Genomic DNA, 18,639 nt, shown 5'->3' on the forward strand with positions numbered 1-18,639 from the left:
TCAAAGTCGTCATCCTTTTTTGAAAATTAGTTGGACAATTTAGAGACCAATATTGAGGAAATACAATAGACATTGCTTCGAGTAGTTCCTCTAGAGGGAATTTGAATCTAATTTGTGACGAAAGATTGTAGCAAACTTTCTTGATAGAGTTAAGGCACAAAGTCTTTGATCTTCTTGAAGTCTTCACTCGTAACACATGAAAGTACCTTCTCTAGTTCTGATTCTACTTCGCTTCTTGCTTCCTTGGGGTTGGAGTCGAGGTTGACGCAAGCATGGTACTGCATTGGTATGTCAACTCCACGTACCCTGGTATATACCTCATCGTTTGCACCAATATGTGAAAATTTCTCTAGATTGTTCAATTTTGTGATATCTATCCACTTTGCAAACTTTGATTCATCTAATGGTAGTAATCGATACAGAGTATTCAGGCTATTACATGTCATTTTATGTAGCTTATTATATTTTGTAATGTACATAGCTCTTTGTTGAACCTTTTTTCATAATATTTCTCATGTCCTGTAGCATGGGGAGAACAACTGCTAAAGTTAAGAGTATCTTAACATTAGTTAGACTCGAATATAGCGGAGGGAATCTATCTCGCACTAAGTGGATTAGTCTAAGCAATGACGGATATTCAAAGAATACTTGATGCGCTAGTCCATCTAAAGATATCCATCTGGTATCATTGTCTTTAACAAGCTTCCTCCTATCAGTAAGTCCTTAAGCAAAGTGTTGAAATTCCCAAACTCATTTTGGACTTCGACAAAAGTATTGGTAAATCTCTTTGATTAAATATTCTACATTACTTACACAACCAAAATCGTTGACAATTCCAAAAGCTAGATTCATTCGATGGGCCATGCAATGAATGGGAATAGCATAGGGTGCCAAATCATTCTTGATCTTTTTGCAAAAATCACCTTTATGACCTTGCATAACTGAAGCTCCATCCACTCCAACACACACCAACTTTTTGACAATCTCCATGTTATCCAAATCTCCACAATCAATTAGAGTACTCTTTAATAAATCATATAAATTTTCAACTGTCACACTACAACTCAATTTAGCAATAGATAGTAGATAGGGTTGACGACAAAGATCGTTTATAGTATAAACATGCATACACCCACAAGAAGTATTATCAATTATTGTAACTTCATCTAGAGACAATGCAATGAAATTTGAGTATTTTATTTTTTTGCTTCATATCTTCTTTTTCAACTTGTGCAAGACAACTAGCCCAATCCCACCCGTTGTTTACTGACTAGAGATTGTTCAGATAGTTTCAAATTTTAAAAAATTTAATAAAGCAATAATTGAAGGGTAGTCCATCATAGGATGTCCTCTACTCAAAATATAAAATACTACACTTAATTAAACTCTTTTTCCTATATTTTTCACTTCTATTACTTTCCCAATGAAATCTTTGATGGAACCTTTTACTAAAGAACACTTCTCCAGTAATTTCTTGTGTAACTTGTATATTTCAGCATTCCTGATATGTAGATAGTTGTCGTTTGTTTTCCAAGTTAGTGTGGATTTTTCAACTCCATCTATAGTTTACTTTTTTGTAAACTTTACCAACATGCTCTTCTACGGTATCAAGTTTAAGCTACAACCTCTTCTCCTTCTTTGTTATCTCTGTGAAAATCTTACATCTACATTCTACAGGGGGCTCACCATCAATTGTATTAGCCACTGGATTAATGAACAAGTCTTTTCCATCCATTCTAATTGAAAATTCATTTTGGATAAATCCCAACGAGATTGATCTTTTTTTTTTTCAATTTTCTTTTCCCCTTTTGTGCATGAACATGATTTATGGAATCACTTTTGGTTTTCTCACCCAACTAGTCATTAACTGACTCCAAATCTATAATATTAGTTTGTGACTCCCTACTCAGGGGAAGTTCCTCCAAATCATGTTCAAGTTCATCCTCGACTAAGATATCAGGTTCACCAACTTGTACTTCTTCAATATGGTCTCCAACTTGTGATGAATCTCCTTTTTCAACAAGCATTGTAGATCTAACTTGTGAATCTTATAGGTTGCCAACATTTCCACCACCAAAATATGTGGATATGGTTTTGCATTTTGGTAATGGTTGCCTCTCTTCGCTTTTAGGGATCCTACCAGAATCCCTGTTACTCTTCTTGTTTGACATTGCAAACTGATAAAGGTTGAAAAAAAAATCAACCTGTTGAACAAAAGACTTAAAAGAGTGACAAGTTAAAAACTATGACAATAGACTACTTAGACTACATATAATAACAATAATATGATTCATTCTCATAAAAAGGTACTAATACTACGATATTGTAGTCTACAATACTACCCAATAAAATTCACAAACCTATCTTAACATGTGAGATGTCCATTCACCAATGGACACTAGACAGTAAAACTAAAAAATACTAGTACCAATACCACTGTCCACACACACACACATATATTATATATATATTTTAAGTTTTACCAAAACCACGGTCCACGAGTCAATGGGAAATGCACTCAGCACTCTGAAACTTTGGCAGCAATAAGAAATGCCAATCTTTAGACTAGAAAAGAGTGAATTGTGTAGAATAATAATATCTTATAGTCCAATCTAGGTTGGTTAATGACACAAGATTAACAAGTGGGAATGTCAAATGTAGGTGAAACACACCTTCCTATGCAAGCCCACAATGGGAAACAGTTGGCTACATGGGGCTGGTGGTCGACACACATTGGGAAAATGGTAGGCGACGCCTAGCCCAAGGGAAAATTTTTTGGTTGTAGTAATGGTGAAAGAACGTTGTCCAATAAGAAACAATATGCAAAGGATGGCAATTTTTTTAAAATAAATGTATCAAAACGTATATTACATTAGTGATTGGATTGATATTTTTGACTAATCATCTAATAACTAATGGGCGACTAACATGGGCATTGGACTCAAATCTGATAAATCTCTGGTCACATAGTTGACCTATGTTACATGCACTATTCCCTAAATGACAATCGACCCATGAGATGGGATCACCAAAAGGCGAAGATTCACCACTAAAGTAATCTCTTTTATCAACCCTTTATCTTACTTGGTCTTGCTTAGCTCACTTGAGTTAGATTGAGAGGTATGCTTGGAAGCCTCTGTTTCTCTTGTATTGAGTATTAGTGTTAGAAATGGAAAAATAAATATGTAAATAAGCAATACTAGGAAAGAATCTAAGTGAGTTAATGCATGAAAAGATATTACCATGAGATAGGAGAGAGAAAGCTTCAAGATCCAACACCATGAGACAAGATATTTGGAAAGGGGAAAGCAAAGAAAACCCCTTGTGACATTATGAATGAGGCATGAAAAGCCTAAGGAGCGAGAGAGAGAGAGAGAGCAATCACTCATACAATAATTGAGAAGAGGAAGAAACCTCATTAGAAATGAGAGAGGAGGGTCATCTCTTAAATAGAGATGAGAGAGAGGAGTTAGAATGTAACTCCCATGTCTATGAATGCCACCATTCATAAGTGTGTGAGGCCAAGTGTGAGATTCCTCTTAAGGAGGAATAATCTAAATTACAAATTACAATAAATATTTGTCCTCACATATTCCACTAGAGGACAAAATAAGATGTAGTGGAAAAAGGACAAAAACAAAATATATTAGGATACCTTGGCTTATATCCTAATATATTATAACAATAAAGAAAGGAGGTCTAAGCTTGGTTTATAAACACACCAAGGAAAGATTACAACTTCTAACAATTAGGATGGAGATCTTAATTAATAAACACATTTTATTAGGTGCTTTCATTTCCCCACAAAACAGGGACCATGCACCTATCATGTTCACGTGTTTCAACAGGAAGAATAATATCGTTCTAGTATACCTTGAGCCCTAATCCAAGACCTCTTCTTCACTGATAACCCCACAGTTTCACCTTACTACACTTAAGTGATCGTATGAGAGCTCTATTTCCTATATCTTATTTGAGAAATGCTCACTGATTTGAGATTTCCTAGTTTCCATCCATGCCCACTTTCTCTCGGTTCTTGCTATCTTTATTTTCTCTCACTCCTTCGTTTGTTTCTCTTGTTGAGAAAAAGTTAGATCTTCATCTAGGTAGAATTGTATTCCTCTAAGCAACCCTCTTTTTCTAAAAATAATATTATTATCCTCTAGGTTTCTCAAGATAACTCTATGTGCCTATCTCTTCCTCCATCTAACCTCTTAACTATCATATTTTCTTATTGAATATCACTTGTCCATTTCAACCTATCTTTGAGAAATCCCTTACTAGAATATTGCTCCTTTCTTTTTCTCTAAAGAATTTTAACCCTTTGATGATAATTTTTGCATCGTCGCCTTGTTTGTCTTGTTCTTCCCTTATCTAAATTTTGATTTTTTGTTCAATGATTCCCTTTTTCCTTTTTTGTTGAACTGTTTATCACTTGTGACCAAACTTTGGCCTCTTCTATCCATTCTTTTACCTGAGATTCTTTGAATCTATATTTGCTATGGCTTATTGAATTTCATTGAAATGTGTGGTGTCCATTTCCTTCATTATTTCTTTTTTCTTTACTTCCCATTAATCTCAGTTGTTCTTGTTCTTGTTTTATGATCTCAAGTTCTTGTTGTTCTATAAACATTTTGATTTGCATGTTCAAAATTTTCTCTTTGAGATTCTTGTTTTCCCTTTCTGTTTTACTTATGCATTTCATTGCTTCATACACTTTGATCTCCTTTTTTCGATTCTTTGTTTCTTAAGTTTCCATTTTTTTAAAGTCCATGAGCTTTTCCATACAAAGCTCCCCATTTTTCAAAGTCCACAAGCTCTTCCACATTAAGCTTTGGAGACCACAATACTGGTGTTGTAGTTAGGCTATAAAAATACAATTGTCTTGTTTATCTTCATTGTTGTCCCTTTTGATTATTGTATCTATTTCTACTTCGTTTAGATTCTATTTTTGATTCTTGTTGGTTTCAACTTGATCTTGTAGTCTTGTTTCCTTTTCTATCTTTATTATTTGCATCACATTATATTGGTAGTTCTTATTAGAGATTCTATTAATTCTCAGTAAAATTGTTATAAAGATTTTTTAATTTGTTTTCCTAAACTTATGGTTCTATCTATGCCTTAGAATACCTTTATACTGCTTTAAGTTAATGAAAATTAGCCTTTGACTTGTATTACCTGTCTATTTGAGAAAATCTACCATAACAAACTCCCAAGCCCCTTCTAGACTTTCTAGTCTTGTTAAATATTGAGGTGTTGACAACCCAATTACAACCTAATTCCAATTCTTGTGAAACAAAAGGTTAACCATTAGGCTTGCCAACTAGGTTTGAAGCTTCTAGTTGAAACCTACCTCATCACCTACATTTGAATGAAAAAAATTGCTTCTAGTTGGTAAATGGTGTTCACTTGTGATGACTAAATAGGTAAGTATTGTACATTCGCTATGTATCCTTGTCAAGGTACGAGGCCTATTTTTTGGCTATTATTATGGGGACCAACATGTTGTAACTGACTCTAGCCCTAATTTTTTAAGCGAAAAAATGCTTGTATAAAATGGCTTAGGGTTAGGGATTTTAAGTGTAATGATGAAAATAATAGCTTTTTGCGGCGATATTGAGTTGCAAGGGATTGCAAATTGTAATCAAGTTGTAATCACTAGATAATAAGAATATTGGACTCACTGTTTGGTGGACATAACTTAGGGATTGGGTGAATCACGTTAAATCTCTATGTCTCGTGTTCTCTTCTGTGTGCTTTATTTATTTATGATATTGGTCATATTTGTGTGTAATTGTTATTTCTCACTTTAATCCAAACAAACGAGACCTCTTCATACTGGGTCCATGGAAAACCACTATTAGTTTACTGTCTAATTGATTAGAATTGGTCCCTATACCATTTAGTTTATTGTGTCAAGTGCTGATTTATTCTAGTTTTGCCTCAATATTTTTTAGTTATGATCCGATTTTCCAGTTAGCTAGTGTTTAGTTTTCCAGTTTTCTAATATTGATTTAATACAATGCTCTAGAAGATTGCAAAGAACAATAGAAAATAGGAAACACAAGAGATAGGTTGGCACACCTTTCCACTACTTGGGCTTGACATAAGCTTTGGGACTGTAGTAGAGCACTAATGTTGTTGTAGGTGAAACCCCAATAAATTCAAACTCCAAACACATGTAAATCCCTTTTCTAGTAAAAGCATTCCTATTAAACCTTGGCAATCTTATCGTATTGTCTTTACTATATCAAGCCCTGCCTTCATCGTCATAGGATCTGTAGTAAGTCATGGGCTAATGATCAAGTACTTCTAGCCATGTAAAATAACACAACAATAGAATTTTGTGCTAAAATAATAGAATTAATTAATATCTTTCACATAATTTTTTAATAAAGGTATATTTTGCTAATTTATAAAATTCTCTAAATATTAAAGATAAATATGCAAATATATAAAAATACTCCAAATATTTTTGATGAATAGACCTTTCCTATTAATTAAATATTAAATATACATATCCACAAAAGGGGGCCAGGGGATACAAGATCACACCGCGAGTTCACTTGGCACGCAGCCGGAGAAGACAACTATTCATTAAAAAAAAAAAACATAAACATAATAAACAAAGCCCTTAGGCTGCAAGAGTAGTGCCAATCGAGGGAGGATCTTTATCATTAAGACCCCAAAAGTCCATGGGGTTGGCAAATGGCTTAGGGGGAGCCCAACCATTAGCAAAGGTGGCAACAACATCATCCGTCTCTTTCACTCCCTTATACCTGGGTGGATAGATAACTAAATCCAAGCGAGGGAATGCCCATTTAGGGTTGGTGTGTAGAAGGCCAACCCACATCAGGAGCAACAGGGGGAGCCAATGGGGACAAGCCCGAACCCATACTCTGTAGAGGCGAGGTCGAGTGGCGGCAACCAGTGAAACCACCTCTAGGAGAGCAACGAGAAGGCTGCGACCTGAGAGTATGCGAATGGTGCGCTAAAACTGCTCCAGCCTCTCCGATGACCACGAGGAGGAGTACGGTCATCTGATACTACAAATATTTTAGTGACCTCTTCCAAAATATTTTCAAAAGACCCCTTACGAACCGCTACCTTGTTCACACCTGCCCTAGGTCCTATCGGCCTTTCTAACTCTCCATAACCCACATCCCAACGGCTTTATTCTTTGATTTTGGGTATTATGCATTTCTTTTTCTGATTTTTATGCCACTTTGACTTGGCTCAACGGTACAGAAGCTCCTCTGTCCTCGCTATTTTTTTTTCATTCCCAGCAGGAATTTCCTTCTTTGAGAATCAAAAGCCCTAAACCCTCCTCAACTTTAGCGTGTATTTTAACAATCTAGAGCGGCAATTATTATCAAAAGGTACGGTATAAGACATAGATATTACTGCTGAAAGCATTCTTAAACGTTTTCATCTACTGATTCTTACAAGAATTTTATGTTTCGAGCCATTGCTGTTGAGACTGAAAGGGGAGTCTGAACTATTTTTGTTTTTTGATGAGGTATCTTGTGTTTTCCGTCGTTTAATTGCAATTAGGTGACCATTGATAAACAAGATCACTTAGTGCCACGATAAATACGAACAGGATGCCAGGGCGTAATACAGATTCCCATTTTCGTAAAGATGATGGAATTGACAGCGGAGAAATGAATTCCACCAGGTCTGGCAACCCTTTCTTTCCGGCCAAGGTATTTCCTTTTTCTTTCTGGTTTAAAGATTTCCATATGTTTTCTTTGTTCAAGGATCCACGCTTTGGAGGGAATTGTTTTTTCTACATTGTAAGCATGAATTTTAAAAACATGAAAATAAGTGCATGAAAGATATAAATAAAAACAGAGGCAAATCAACTCTTATTTATCTGTTATATGGAAAACCTCAGGTCGAGCTTGCTGTAGCAATTTGCTTATTAAGGATTGTGGTTGCGAATTAGTTGTATAACACTATATTTTAGTATTGAGTCTCGACATAACAATTTCCATAAATTTTGACATCCTTTAAAAGGTGAGAAGTTGGTGGTATGTGCATAAACACTTTACATCCTCAAAGTGATGAGAGGATACTTTGACTCGAAGAATGAGTTATCCAATGGAGAAGACATGAGAGCAGAGCAATCCAATAAGTGTTACCCCGAGTGGCATGAGGATGGGGATGACACGGGTGAATTTCTGGGACGACAATTTTTTTGCCAAGGTTGGGGATTGCTATATAAAATATAGGAAAATTTTCTAATATACATGACAGTTATATGAAAAAATGGATAAAGCATGCTATTTAAACATCATAGAACCTTAACATACCAGTTTATAATATTTCATTGTTACAAAACACAATAAGCATTCAAAATTTGGAAGGCAGAACTCATTGTCTAATGTCAATTCATATATGCATGTGATAAGAAAAATGTGTAAATAAGTTTGACATTCAAAACCAAAATTCCCAAAGGCTAAGTGCTACCATATAGTTTCATGTTCAATATATAAATCAAAATACATTAAAAAGAAAGCACAATGTTGCTCCTATTTCGACTCAGCCAACTCTACATGAGAATTAGAATCATCTGAATTGTCACTGGCATGGTCCACTGCAAATGCATCTTCTTCTAGTTAAAGATAGCAATTTTGGAGAGTGTAGAACTGTCATGTCCCCTTGCAGAAATAAGAATTAATAAATAATAAATTACTCATTGAGTAATATAATAAATGAATAATATCAATCAATTTAATACATTTATGATAATGTATGAAATACTATCATGATAATAAAATAGAATTGGTAAACTAATAGTCATGGAGGAGTGAGAGAGGTGTCATCGACTATCAAAGGGTGCCATCCATTCAATTTTGGAGATATAAAAATAAGATCTCTCCCACCCCATTCAGCATAATCAGATATTTCTTATTTAATATCTATCATATCTGCAATTCTATGGAAGAATAGGAGATAATAAATAGTTATTACTTATCATAAAAGAAGGAAAATTATTATTTATTTGGCATTCAAAAGGAATACAAAAGAAATACATATCAACAGTGGGTATTGGCCTTTTTGGAAAATCAGATGCATGGCTGGCAAGCAATCAGCAAGTAATTTTGATTGCTGAATATTATATCTAAATTCTTTTATGAGTGAGGACCCATATATAGTGTTACATGTACAGAAATAATAATAAACTCAGATTTATTTGTTCATAATAAATATATATATATATATATATATATATATATATATATATATATATATATATATATATATAAAATTTGATAGGCAATTTGCCGATTTTAGATTAATAATCTTTATTATTTGTTGAGATTATTTATTATTATTTATTAAGCTCGAGTAGACTCAAACCTAAGACCTCCAGATGAGAGGCCTCACAAGTTACCGATTTGTTATAGGCCTCACAAGATACATATATTATAATAGTCAAAGATTATATATATATATATATATATATATATATATATATATATATATATATATATATATATATATATATATTTTCATGTTCTATTACTATTTGGTTGAGAAGGGAAGACTTAAGTGTTACCAAGGAGGGGCAAGTGTAAATCCAAGTAATGGATCTTTGTCCCAAGATAGGGATCAATTACTCTAAGTGCTTTTTAGGCAAAGTTCCAAGAAAGGCTTAAGGGCTTGGATCTATAAACTTTGAGGGATTCCATTGAAAGTTGGTATCTAGGCAAGTTAGATAACACCGACCCCTTCTGTCATTGAGTTGGAATAGTAAATAAAGTAAGCACGAATGATAATAATTTGAACTAAAAACTTAAATCATACATATATAATTAATAGTCAAAGAATATATATATATTCAAGTCCTATTACTATTTGGCTAAGAATGGAAGACTTAAGTGTTACCAAGGAGGGGCTAGTGTAAATCCAAGTAATGGATCTTTGTCCCAAGATAGGGATCAATGACTCTGAATGCTTTGTAGGCAAAGTTCGAAGAAAGGCTTAAGGGCTTGGATCTATAAACTTTGAGGGAAGCCATTGCAAGTTGGTATCTAGGCAAGTTGGATAACACTGACTCCTTCTGTCATTGAGTTGGAATAGTAAATAAAGTAAGCATGAATGATAAGAATTTGAACTAAAAACTTAAATCTAATAGAATAAATGATTATTCCTATCAAAGCATATTACAAACCAAACCCTAATTGTGAAATTTAGGATAAATTAGGTAAGGTCCCAGTAGGGGACATTTTAAGGGCTTGGATCTATAAACTTTGAGGAAATCCATTGCAAGTTGGTATCTAGGCAAGTTGGATAACACTGACTCCTTCTATCATTAAGTTGGAATGGTAAATAAAGTAAGCATGAATGATAATAATTTGAACTAAAAACTTAAATCTAATGGAATAAATGATTATTCCTATCAAAGCATATTACAAACCAAACCCTAATTGTGAAATTTAGGATAAATTAAGTAAGGTCCCAATAGGGGACATTACAACAACCCCAACCAATCTTGGTGGTGTTTCCTCATCAATTTGGGCCACATCACCAGGATCAATATCCTGCACTGTAATGTTGCTCCTTTAAAACTCAAAACTTTAGACCCTTGTTGCTGTTGTCAATAAAAGAGTAGAAGTAAAAAACTTGAATATTTTATACATGTAAAAAGAATGGAGAAGATGCAAGTATAAGTCACATTTTTGGCTTTTAGGGCATGTAAGAAGGTGGGTCCCACAAACTGACCCCCTATATGAAATGTCCCTTTTCTGATTTTTGTATGATATTTCCAACCTTTAATCAGATCTTTAAGATCAAACAACTAATATCACAAAGATCCTCCAAATTTCTCAATAAACCCCAAATCGGGTATGCCAGAAATGGTGCCAAAAGCTTCACAGCTTCACCTATTATTAATAAATTTGAAAATGGACATTTTTACAGAAATTTCAGCAGCATAACAGCTTACAAAATGACATTTCCAGATCTATATAGCCTTTACACAACAGCTCACAAATGTAGGACAAAAACTATGCTCATCGGGCTCCCGAAATTAACACAAAAATGCCCGAAAACACCACAAAAACACTAATAAACTATCTCAGAAGTTTAATCACGTCCCAATACATATATTCAGCTCTACTTTAACAGCTTAAAGTCTGAAATACAGCAGCAACCAAAACTGATATGAAATGCTCAACTGAAAACACTGAACTCATGCAAAAAACACACCCAAAAACCCACAAATCTACACTGTTCAGCACAAAGGCAAACTCTGTATGAGCATGCACATGGAATGGCTTCAAACTCCCGTCCTTAGCCTTCCTGGAAACCTGCAAACTCCCATTCTTGGGTCTCCCTGGAAACCTGCAAACTCCCGTTCTTGGGTCTCCTTCTCCACAGGTTTGACAGCCTCTGAAGAATAACAAAGAATGAGCGAAAATCAAGTTCTGGAATGTGCCCAAAATGCCTCCAAACCCCCTTAAAAGAGGGCATAAATGTAACTCACGTCCAAGAGAGGTTAATGAAACATATTTTAATAATAATTTTCATTTATTAGTCCAACGGTTTCCAAAGATTAACTCCCTTTTTCCGAAACTTCACTTTCTTGGGCCTGGCCTGCCTTAGCAAAGATTATTATTTTTTTATTTATTTGAAAAGGGGACATGACAAGTCCTCCCCTCCCAAACATTGCTTGTCCTCAAGCAATGGCTGAATAATAAACCAATCAATCCACCTGGATCCCAAATGTAGTCATGAACTATACTACTACCAATTAACACAGGCTCCTGCAATATCCTCTGCAACATGACCAAGAGGAATCCATAATCAAACTGACAATTATAGCTCAACCAAACTCCAAAATCACAACTTCCACAGTTAGAAACCCACGAGACACAAACTCTTAGAACATCAAAACCCAAGTAAAGTGGACTACCAACACAGTAAATACCATCAACGCATTCCACTGGCCTATACGGAATGTACAATCCAACTCTGCAACAATGGTGAATGCTCTCAAATGAAACTATACCAAGTATGGAGAATCCACACACTGTACAACTCCTACAGTCAACACAACTCTGTAGATCATCAGCCACTGTCTCATAACCATAACTCCCATGCACCCCTGATGGTGAAAAGCCATCACAAGATAAACAACAAGAAATGGAACCCAAACCAAATTTTCCCACCATCAACTCCTCAACACAAGGATCAATTGCTAACTAATGTACATACCCTGCAATATAATGTTGATTAAAAAAACCAACCTCATTCAACAGCTCACCATGAACAAGTGATATAACCCACTGTGACTGATCACTAGCTAAGTCAGGAGATGTCATAGCCAAAGGAGTAGAATCAATAACAACACCTGCTGAAGCATCACTCCAAAACTCCTGCTCTAAGTCATGTATTATCAAGCTATCAACTGCAGGACCTATCGCCATGTCGTGACAATCACAACTCTCATCTCGAGGCATCAAACTATTCCATGACTGATGATAAGCACTAGGAACCAAAGTACATCTCTGTATCATAATCTCATCAACATGATCATCAAAGGTAAATTGATGAGCATACCTCATAGTGTAATGCCGATAGAATGCGCCAATCTCAGTCAGTGGCTCAGACTGTAATCCAGATGAAACTAACTGCAATTGATCATTAACCATGTTGGAACTGACTACTACCTCCGAAGATATCACCAAGGGAGTAGTATTACTAGCAGGAACCATGCCAACTGTCGACTCACCAACATCACACACGATCTTTGATACATCTCTAGTCTCTGTGCCATCAGTACTAGAGGCCACCACCATGTCAGGCATACAACAATCTGCTACAACACCCAACTCAACTGAACCTAACTCTAGTGGGAATGAACCTGATATTCCAATGTTAGTATCAAGAATGGATGCATCCCCATCTCCATTGTCTCTGACAATCTCGGCCATGGACATCCTCGGATCACCAAACACCACAGCTTGTGACTGTATAGAATTAGGTGAAGATTGTAGTCGCTCTAACTCCATGGTCACCTTAGCCAAATGAAACTGTGACTCCTTGAAAGCCAACTGTGTACTCTCAAGAATCTCAGAAGTCACCTCAAGCTGCTCAGTAAGCTCACTCACCTCATCTTCCTTGGCCAAAAATGCATCATATGCTGTACTGCCCCACTTCATAAGATAATCTCTGTCAGCTACCAACTGCATATAATCCTGTCTCAGAATCCAAATAGCCTCCCATAAAGAGTGGATCTCTGTCAAGGAAAGATAACTTCCTTCCTGCTCATCACTAGTAGGAGAACCCCATCCATAAACTGCTAACAACTGACGAGCAGCATCAAAATGTTGGCAAGTGATAGCAATGTCTCGGTCACTAACTCTCAATTGATTAGACACATGATGGCATTGGCTTGACTGTCTCCTACAAACCTCCTCTGATGGACTGTCTAAAGGAGTATAATCAAAGTCACTAGTCTCTAGGGTATTACAATCCATATCTTGTGAATCAAATCTAAAGCTCATATCAACATACGAAGTATCAAAAATATTAGCATTGCTGTCCAACTCCTTTGCACCCAAGGAAACTAAGTTTTCAAAACTGCCGACTATAGCCTCCTAGATGTCATCAATGCCAATATGATCCTGGGACTCATCTGTACACACCGCCAAATATGAAAGATGATCAACACATTCCAGCAAATATGGTCGACTGGATATATGAACAAAGCCCAACATCGGTGTATAAAAACTAATACCAACATCAGACAAGATACTGGCACAAGAAAAGACAACACCATGTAATCTGCTAATCAAATCCATGATAGCACCCAAACAAACACTGCTACCAAAAAGTGTTAAAGATCTCCAATCAACTGAATCCCAAATGCCAATATAACAATCTCGAGTCCATATCCGTAAACTAGAATCAACTAGTAACTCAAGAAAACTCCTCACCTGAGTAATATGACCAATACCAACTAACTTCACATACCTTTCATGATGAGATAATGAATTCACAATACTATCTTTGTTCACCTTCAGATGGCTGGACAAATCATGTGAAGTACTACCAGCCTCAACCTCATGTGGTGAAGCATCTAACTGTGCCCGGTACTCTTTCTTAGCAAAATCATGAATGCTCAATGTCTGCTCATCTCTACCAGGTATCTCACCATCCTGCACAACAACATCCTCATAATCATCATCTGAACCCACTACACTGTAGTCACTGCCTATTGTAACTATACCATCCTGAATACCTGTGGCATCACCTTTTGATGACTTGTAAACAATTGTCTCAATTTGAGTATCAAGTTGACCATTACTATCAATCTGTGTAATATCCTTTCCCACCACCTCCTGTGGCAGAGTAGAATCTGAGACCTCTACCTGGCTATCAGCTAGTTTCTCAAACTCCTCATGCAAGTTCTTGGGAATTGTGTCATTTGTCCTGTGAGAAAATCCGCGAAATAGAAATCCAGTCAACTTATCCACCTTAGCTGGGTCAGATAACATGTCATTCATTATACGGTGGTGCTCAACCAACTGTTTAGACATGTCATGGCTTATTTTCATAAGTTTATCTCGAATGTCTAAATAACCATCATTTCTACTGTTTTGACTCTGGCTATCAATTGTCCAAGATCTTTTCCTCTGAGACTCTGTACTATACCTGTCCATTCTGGATAAAGTAGAGTGTAACCCCAATAGGATATAACTTCTTCAAACACCAAGAACTAACATGCAAATGATTAGAAGTAGCATGCAACCATAGATTTGGACATGCAACTGATTAGAAGCAACATGCAACCACCAAATTATGACATGCAAGATCTGGGTAGTTGTCAAAACTGACATGCAAACTTCTACAACCACCAAATTCACCAAGAACTAATATGCAAATGATTAGAAGTAGCATGAAACCATAGATTTTGACATGAAACTAATTAGAAGCAACATGCAACCACCAAATTATGACATGCAAGATCTGGGTAGTTGTCAAAACTGACATGCAAGATCTGGGTACTTGTCAAAACTGAAATGCAAACTTCTACAACCACCAAATTCACCAAGAACTAACATGAAAATGATTAGAAGTAGCATGCAACCATAAATTTTGACATGCAGCTGATTAGAAGCAACATGCAATCATAAATTATGACATGCAAGATCTGGGTAGTTGTCAAAACTGACATGCAAGCTTCTAAAACCCTCAGGCTGGCAAGATCATGGCTCTGATACCACTGAAATGTCCCTTTTCTGATTTTTGTATGATATTTCCAACCTATAATCAGATCTTTAAGATCAAACAACTAATATCACAAAGATCCTCCAAATTTCTCAAGAAACCCCAAATCGGGTATGCCAGAAATGGTGCCAAAAGCTTCACAGCTTCACTTATTATTAATAAATCTGAAAATGGACATTTTTACAGAAATTTCAGCAGCATAACAGCCTACAAAATGACATTTCCAGATCTATATAGCCTTTACACAACAGCTCACAAATGTAGGACAAAAGCTATGCTCATCGGGCTCCCGAAATTAACACAAAAATGCCCGAAAACACCACAAAAACACTAATAAACTATCTCAGAAGTTTAATCACGTCCCAATACATATATTCAGCTCTATTTTAACAGCTTAAAGTCTGAAATACAGCAGCAACCAAAATTGATATGAAATGCTCAACTGAAAACACCAAACTCATGCAAAAAACACACCAAAAAACCCACAAATCTACACTGTTCAGCACAAAGGCAAATTCTGTATGAACATGCACATGGAATGGCTTCAAACTCCCGTCCTTAGCCTTCCTGGAAACCTGCAAACTCCCGTTCTTGGGTCTCCCTGGAAACCTGCAAACTCCCGTTCTTGGGTCTCCTTCTCCACAGGTTTGGCAGCCTCTGAAGAATAACAAAGAATGAGCGAAAATCAAGTTCTGGAATGTGCCCAAAATGCCTCCAAACCCCTTTAAAAGAGGGCATAAATGTAACTCACGTCCAAGAGAGGTTAATGAAACATATTTTAATAATAATTTTCATTTATTAGTCCAACGGTTTCCAAAGATTAACTCCCTTTTTCTGAAACTTCACTTTCTTGGGCCTGGCCTGCCTTAGCAAAGATTATTATTTATTTATTTATTTGAAAAGGGGACATGACAAGTTGGGAGGGGAGGACTTGTCATGTCCCCTTTTCAAATAATTAAAAAATAATAATCTTTGCTAAGGCAGGCAGGCCCAAGAAAGTGAAGTTTCGGAAAAAGGGGGTTAATCTTTGAAAACCGTTGGACTAATAAATGAAAATTATTATTAAAATATGTTTCATTAACCTCTCTTGGACGTGAGTTACAGTTATGCCCTCTTTTAAGGGGTTTTGGAGGCATTTTGGGCTCATTCCAGAACTTGATTTTGCTGATTTCTTTGTTATTCTTCAAAGGCTGCCAAACCTGTGGAGAAGGAGACCCAAGAACGGGAGTTTGCAGGTTTCCAAGAAGGCTAAGGACGGGAGTTTGAAGCCATTCCATGTGCATGCTCATACAGAGTTTGCCTTTGTGCTGAACAGTGTAAGATTTGTGGGTTTTTGGGTGTGTTTTTTGCATGAGTTTGGTGTTTTCAGTTGAGCATTTCATATCAGTTTTGGTTGCTGCTGTATTTCAGGCTTTAAGCTGTTAAAATAGAGCTGAATATATGTATTGGGACGTGATTAAACTTCTGAGATAGTTTATTAGTGTTTTTGTAGTGTTTCCGGGCATTTTTGTGTTAATTTCGGGAGCCCGATGAGCATAGTTTTTGTCCTACATTTGTGAGCTGCTGTGTAAAGGCTATATAGATCTGAAAATTTCATTTTGTAGGCTGTTATGCTGCTGAAATTTCTGTAAAAATGTCCATTTTCAGATTTATTAATAATAGGTGAAGCTGTGAAGCTTTTGGCACCATTTCTGGCATATCCGATTTGGGGTTTCTTGAGAAATTTGGAGGATCTTTGTGATATTAGTTGTTTGATCTTAAAGATCTGATTAAAGGTTGGAAATATCATACAAAAATCAGAAAAGGGACATTTCACTATAAGACAAAGCACCTTGTAATTTTTTATTTATTTTTGACTTTTTCGGTGTAGAATGTTGGGGACAGGGAAATTAGGCCGCCCCCAAGTCTCCAAAATGTCCTCGGTATTGGGACGGGGGAGATTAGGTCAGGTACACATCTTTGGGTAACATTGAATCCAATTTATTGAGTTGGAATAGTAAATAAAGTAAGCATGAATGATAATAATTTGAACTAAAAACTCAATTCTAATAGAATAAATGATTATTTCTAACCTAATTGTGAAATTTAGGATAAATTAAGGTCAGTCCTAGTAGAGAACATTACAAGAACCCCAACAAATCTTGGTGGTGTTTCCTCATCAATTTGGGCCGCATCACCAGGATCAACATCCTGCACCATAATGTTGCTCCTTTAAAACTCAAAACATCAAACCCTTGTTGCTGTTGTCAATGAAAGAGTAGAAGTAAAAAACTTGAATATTTTATGCACATAAAAAGAATGGAGAAGATGCAAGTATAAGCCGCATTTTTGGCTTTTTAGGGCATGTAAGAAGGCGGGTCCCACAAACCGACCCCCTATAGGACAAATCACCTTGCAATTTTTTATTTATTTTTGACTTTTTGGGTGTAGAATCTTGGGGACAAGGAAATTAGGCTGTCCCCAAGTCTCCAAAATGTCCTCCGTATTGGGACGGGGGAGATTAGGTCAGGTATGCATCTTTGGGTAACATTGAATCCAATTTATAGTTTTATTGCATGGATTTATCAATAAGGAAGCTACTAAATTGACTAATGAGTTAATTAGTGGAGAAGATATGAGATGATAATTATAGAATTTCTAATTTATGTAAGTGAGCAATTAGCTCATCTAAATAAAATAATATATATATTTTTAATTAAATGATTGTAATAATGATAATGGATATGTTGATAGTTAAAAACGGGATGATAATGTGATTAATTAATTAATTTGAATGGACAATTAGTTCATATTAATCAAATAATAAATAATTTATTTAATCAAATCAGTATAGAGAAAAATATTGATGATAAATGGTATTGAATGGTGATAATGATTAATAAACAGAGAAATAATTTTGGTGTCTACTCACATCAATGGCAGAAAATTTATTTTGCTTAATGAAGTGCTTTTTATCTAATTTCAGTCCTTCACGTAGTTGATATCGTTGTAACTTTTGGGATCTATAGAATTGTGCCTTTATGCCGTTTCATTTTGATTCTTTGTTTTATCATGTCCAGTAAACAGCTTTACATATCTAGCTATTAGATACATTTTGACAAGAAATTTGGCAGGCTAAATGTTCCAACCAATAATTGTAAACCGATGGCACTGCATGTATCAAGTTTTAGTAAGAAGGGCTCAGATTTCAGTTAATGATAGTGCACATTTTAACATTATCATGATCTTGATGCTAGCTACATTTTTTGTACTTCAAGATTTACCTGAACCTTTACGTTTCTTATAGTTATGGTGTGGCTGTGGTGGGAGCATGTCATTGCTGGCCAAGGTTGATGTGGAATGTGTTTCCACCTTCTTGGCTCTATGTAGAGCTTTTAGCAATAGGATGCAATTTTT

At 35.8% G+C, this 18,639-nt stretch overlaps 1 protein-coding gene across 6 annotated transcripts in view; it reads left to right on the forward strand.

Moving 5' to 3' along the window:
* The first annotated feature begins 6,819 nt into the window (after positions 1–6,819).
* Positions 6,820–18,639, forward strand: part of LOC149571064 (uncharacterized) — a 50,274-nt gene continuing 38,454 nt past the window's right edge. For 2 of the 6 annotated variants that reach the window (XM_089812637.1, XM_089812640.1), the window contains exons 1-2: positions 6,820–7,379; positions 7,555–7,706. In XM_089812637.1, coding sequence (XP_089668763.1) covers positions 7,605–7,706 — 102 coding nt within the window. In that variant the 5' untranslated portion in view covers positions 6,820–7,379; positions 7,555–7,604. Of the gene's footprint in view, positions 7,380–7,404; positions 7,520–7,554; positions 7,707–18,639 lie in introns of those variants that run through there. The other 4 variants (XM_089812641.1, XM_089812638.1, XM_089812636.1 and 1 more) reach the window with 4 other exon arrangements.

Source organism: Cupressus sempervirens, chromosome 2 (assembly GCF_028749045.1).
Source record: "Cupressus sempervirens isolate cs-2001-9-10 chromosome 2, ASM2874904v1, whole genome shotgun sequence".
Taxonomy (NCBI): Eukaryota; Viridiplantae; Streptophyta; class Pinopsida; order Cupressales; family Cupressaceae; genus Cupressus; species Cupressus sempervirens.